The sequence below is a fragment of the Oryzias melastigma genome, linkage group LG14 (genome assembly GCF_002922805.2).
Source record: "Oryzias melastigma strain HK-1 linkage group LG14, ASM292280v2, whole genome shotgun sequence".
Classification (NCBI taxonomy): Eukaryota; Metazoa; Chordata; class Actinopteri; order Beloniformes; family Adrianichthyidae; genus Oryzias; species Oryzias melastigma.
In genome coordinates this window covers 6,126,680-6,131,640 of record NC_050525.1, presented here as the reverse complement: position 1 = coordinate 6,131,640, position 4,961 = coordinate 6,126,680, and the positions used below count along the sequence as shown (strand labels likewise).

General features: G+C 38.9%; 1 protein-coding gene across 1 annotated transcript; it reads right to left on the bottom strand.

Moving 5' to 3' along the window:
• Positions 1-2,113: 2,113 nt before the first annotated feature.
• LOC112138653 (odorant receptor 131-2-like) lies at positions 2,114-4,465 on the bottom strand. The gene has a single exon (XM_024261251.2). It carries the CDS (start codon positions 3,991-3,993, stop codon positions 3,058-3,060), a length of 936 nt encoding a protein of 311 aa, XP_024117019.1. The 5' UTR covers positions 3,994-4,465; the 3' UTR covers positions 2,114-3,057.
• Positions 4,466-4,961: the final 496 nt, after the last annotated feature.

The window sequence follows — 4,961 nt, the reverse complement described above, 5'->3', positions numbered from 1 at the left end:
TGAGAGTGAATGTGTGTGTGATTGAGGCCCTGAGACAGACTGGCGACCTGTCCAGGGTGTACCCCGCCTTCAGTAGCCGGGATAGGCTCCGGCACCCCGCGACCCCGAAAGGGACAAAGCGGTCAAGAAGATGGATGGATGGATGGACGTATTCACGGAAATAAATAATAATTAATATCAGTCTGTGATTCAGATATTTTTAGGCCAGCAGAGAAGGCCTTGCAGGCCCTGACGGCCCGCCACTGTTGTAAGTCATGTATCATGAATCACATCGTATTGAAAGTTATCTTGAGATTTCCCAGCCCTAGATTCAACATAGATTTGGAATATCACACCAAGGTTTTCTTCGTCTCATCTGTGTATGTGAATGACCTTAGGGACAAATGGAGCATTTTCTGCTCTCTGTGGAAGTCGTTAAAGATGTTTAATGAATGATCTCCATTTTTCCGCTGATTGGAGCTGGCGGAACCTAGATGTATCAGAAGCTGGCTCAGCGGCTTACATGCTTACAGCCAAAGGCAGGCTGGGAGTGCTTTTTGATGGGACACAGAGAGCCATACAGACTCAGAATGATAAACTGAATGGATTGGAGACCAAGATCAATGCGTGTCTCTCTTGGGAACCTAGAAACCGTCTTGAGGCGAATTACTTGGAGAAAACCCCCAAAATTTACCTGATCAGTTTTGCCATAAATCAGTACCCTGAACATTCAGCAGGCAGGCAAAAACTGTCTGCCTGGGCCCTTAAGCCTCGTGCTCTCTTATGGGGTCCAGATGACCCCACCCTTATTTTGAGGTGTTAGCCCATCCATGACAAAGGTGGACAAGACTTCATGTCTGGCATTGGACACCAGTAAAGATCCACAATCATTGAAAAAAAAAAAGTTCAGCATACGGTCTTTTGGAGTCCAGATGACCCCACTTCTAATGTAATCAAGCCTAGGAGAGCGGAAATGTTAATAATCTTCTCTAATCAGGAACCCCCGAGCCAAGGGCACTCTCCCTTTGACTGAACCAAAACAATCCACTGCAGGTACAATAAGCAGAGCCCGTTCTCTTGGAAACCTGCCTTCCTCCCCTCTCCATGACCCTTCTCTAGATTTCAACGCTTTGGTGACTCTTTTTTTGGCCCCTCCTGACTATGCCGTAAAGCGCTCTGGGATGATCCACGGCCAGGATGGATGTGTGGGAGTTTGACATCTTCTTGTACTCTCCTCATGTGTCTTTTCTGGGCGATTAGCGCCGCCAGTGGCTGCGGCCCACCATTGGGCAATATGTCTTATATTTGTTGCCTACCAGTTTCTATTGGGATTAATAAAATATAATGGATTGCTTGATTATTTTTTTAGCCTTCCTACAGAAGAGACCTTTCAGATCTCCCTCTCTTTCCTAAGTTATGAAGAGATGGGGGTGGAGCACCACGGGGAACTGGAGGTGCCTGCTGCTGCTAGCCGGCTGCATGCTGGAGCAGGTGAAGCTGCGCACCATGCTGTGCTTCGGTGCATGATTTTTTTTGTCCTTGGCTTCTTTCTCTATTTTCAGACTCAGTCCTTCACTTCTTCAGTCATTGTACATCACTTTTTTATTTTTTACAAACAATAGAAAATAAAAATGAAACTAAATAATCCTCACTGGATTCAGTCCACTTTTTAGTTCCTTTTGGCAGATCCCGTCATGGTCGATCAGAACGACGGACCCCGGTCCGTTCAGGATCTTGGTGGCAACCTCCGCGGTCCTCCACTCCGACGGACACGTCCGGGATCCCACTTCTGACACCAAGATTGTGGTGGAAAATTAGTACAGAAATTACACTCCAGCAGAGGTTCAGAGTTTCAATCAAATGTTACATATAAATCAAAGTTGAAACAAATGCAAACAAACAAAAAAGTTGTCAAGTTTAAATGTTTTTTTTACATTTAATTAAAATGCATGATTTCCATCTACACCTAAAAGCTTATCATATGTCATTATTTATTATACAGACAGCTAATAATTTATACAACTTTTTAAAAATCAATAATTCAAAAAATAATAAGAGTCTTTAGTCAGTTTGTTTATCTGTGTATATGCGGATCCCTTAATGTGAATCTCAAAATTCTTATTTAATAACTTCCAGATTTAAATACAATCATCAAAAAAGAGCTTAAGATTTAGCAATGTTTGCCATCTACTTAAGATTTCAACTTCAACAACAATTTGTCTGTTAGGTGTTTAAAAACCTGTTGTTCGCAAAAGTAAGAATACAGTTTGGTGCTGCTTAAACAAACTTAACCGTGCATGTGTGCGTTGGTATATAAGCTGTGCTGGAGTGAGAAATGTGTGTAAGGCTTAGTTAAAAACTAGCCATAAAATCCTCTTTTTTTCATTAAAATATTTATTTAGATAAATATTTCATATAAAACAAATAGCTTTTATTCGAAAAAAAAATCTTGAGGAAATCTTAAAAAAAAAAAAAACTGAATGAAAGAACATCGATTTATGGATGGAAAATTGATTTGCATTCTGAAACTTAACCACCTTCTCAGGTGTAACAACTAAGTTGAAACAACTTCTGGAAAATCTAAGTTAGAGTTTTTTTCTTCAAGGTAAAAAGTCCAATAATTCTAAATTACAAACTGTAGTGCGTTCATGATAAAGACCCTAAAAAGGATGAATTGAGTTTCTAAGCCTCGAGTTGCCCTGACAGCTGAGAAAATGTAGAACCAGCAGCCCCTCAGCAAGCAAAATATCCTACTCAGTACAACTGAGCATGCTGTGGTGGATGTCAAACTTGTATTATCCATCATTTGATCGGGTAACTAAAACTACGTCAACGACTTGTTGGACAATTAGGACAAAAAGTTGTACAGAACTCGGATAAAAAAAAACAAACAAACAAAAAAAAAAAACAGATGGAAATCTAACAAAGGTTCCTGACAGGTTTCTGAAAGTTTTACATTGTCTTATACATTACGTTGGTTATTTTATGGCCTTCATGCAAAAATAATATTTGATAGCTGCCATTTTCTTAACTCTGCCATCAACTGCTTTTGTTTTTACTTTTAGTGTTTTTGTCTTCTTACCCTCTAATTATGACTTTCAGACGACAGCTCAGATGGTACAGGAGAACAGGTCTGATGGTCTGATCTCTGAGCCCATAGATCAGAGAGGTCATACATCTAGGAAATATTATGAACGTGACATAAAAAGCATTCTGAATCCACAGAAACACCATCCGTGTTAGAACTTTTGACAGGCTCATCATCAGTGGGTAGTAAATGGTGGAAGACAGACTGAGTCCCAGCTGCACCAGATGCAGCAGCAGAGTGTGACGAGCCTTACGAGCTAAAGCTTTGTCTGTGGACGCCGACTTGGCAGCTACTATGACCCCCACATAGGAGAAAATAACGGCCAGACCTGCAGATACAAACAACACACAAGTGTACGCTCTGTCGTATTCTGCTGTCATAACCCCCAGAATTAAAGCAATGTTAGAACAGAGATCATAAAGTTCCATCTTTTCAAAAGGAAACTTGAAAAACAGCAAAACTCGAGTCAGGTTGTTGAGTGAACTGACGGCCCAAACGGCAATGACTGCAGCTGCTGTGTTTCTGACTGTGATGATGGAAGCGTGCCTCAGTGGGTAACACACAGCCACATACTGCTCCAACGGCATCAACACCAGAGTGAGAGGAGAAATTAAGTTTGTAAGATTAGCAAGCATGCTGAGTATAATACAGAGAGAATATACCATCTTAACTCTGCAAACAGACAATAGGAAATGTATTTGACTCTGTGCCAGCTGAAGAGTGTCTCCGAGAAGGAGATTAAAGAGGAGAATAAAACGGCAAGTTTCCCGAAACACCGGTTTACTCCTCAAAGTGAACAGCATAGTGCCATTTATGAAGAGAAACACACAGGAGGGAACTGTAGATATAATGGAATATAACAATGTTTTCAAGAAGTTCTCGTAAAGTAATTCACTGGTTAAATTACTTTGAGATATGTTTACCATGGCAGAAAATAATCAAAACTGAGCACACAAAGAATAATCAATTTCAGATAGTCAGGACAGTCTTTAAAGAAGGACTTCCTGCTTAAGAAGAAAACCTTAGAATCACACAGAGATTTCACCGGTACTTGTTTTCATGAGGGCAGATCTGCTCTGTAGGGTTTGCTGAACAGGTGTGTCATTTATGAGCTCTGCCCACACATGCACCAGACTAAGATAAACAAGTGATGTCATGAGCAATCATGCAGATAAAACTTTTTTTCTAATACTTTACAAACGTATTTTTTAAGCACCAATTTACACTTAAGGATACTAATACTAGTTTGTGCAGTTTGGACATGTTCCTTTTTTTTCAATGCATACATTTTAACGTAACAAGTGTTTGATTTAAAGTAACCTATTTAATAATTTGACACCACGCCCATTTCTTTGTCAGTCTCCTGCCAAAAAAGCCTTTTCTGATATAAATCTGTAGGCCTACATGCATCTTTCTGATTAAAAGGGCCATATGAAAATTAAAGGTTAACAAGTATAATAAAACCTATAGCATCATTGCAAAAATATCAAGATATACTTCTTAAATACTTCTTAAATCTACTTAGAAAACAGAACAAAACCTTTTATTTTTATTATTTTTTTTGCACCTCTAAACACAAAATTGCAAAAATAGAAACATATAGCAATTTTGATAAGCAAAGGTAGAAAATTAGATTTATAGAAGAGGAATTTGATAATATTTAAAAATAAAAAGATAAAAAATCTCTCAGCAAGCTCTCTGTTTTTCTGGCCAACATTAAGTTGAATAAATGATCAATATTCTTAAACCAGTGACACAAGCATAACTAAGATATTGCTAAGATCTTAAACAGTGCAGGCTCATAACCTTTCTACAGCTTTTTTTCCACAAGTAGTTTTTAATTAGGGTTTTTGACAGTTAAGAGTGGACAAAAAAACCCACTATTTTACTATTA

Coding starts and splice junctions, on each gene's coding strand:
- LOC112138653 (XM_024261251.2), bottom strand. CDS start 3,993: ATGGTAAACATATCTCAAAGTAATTTAACCAGTGAATTACTTTACGAG.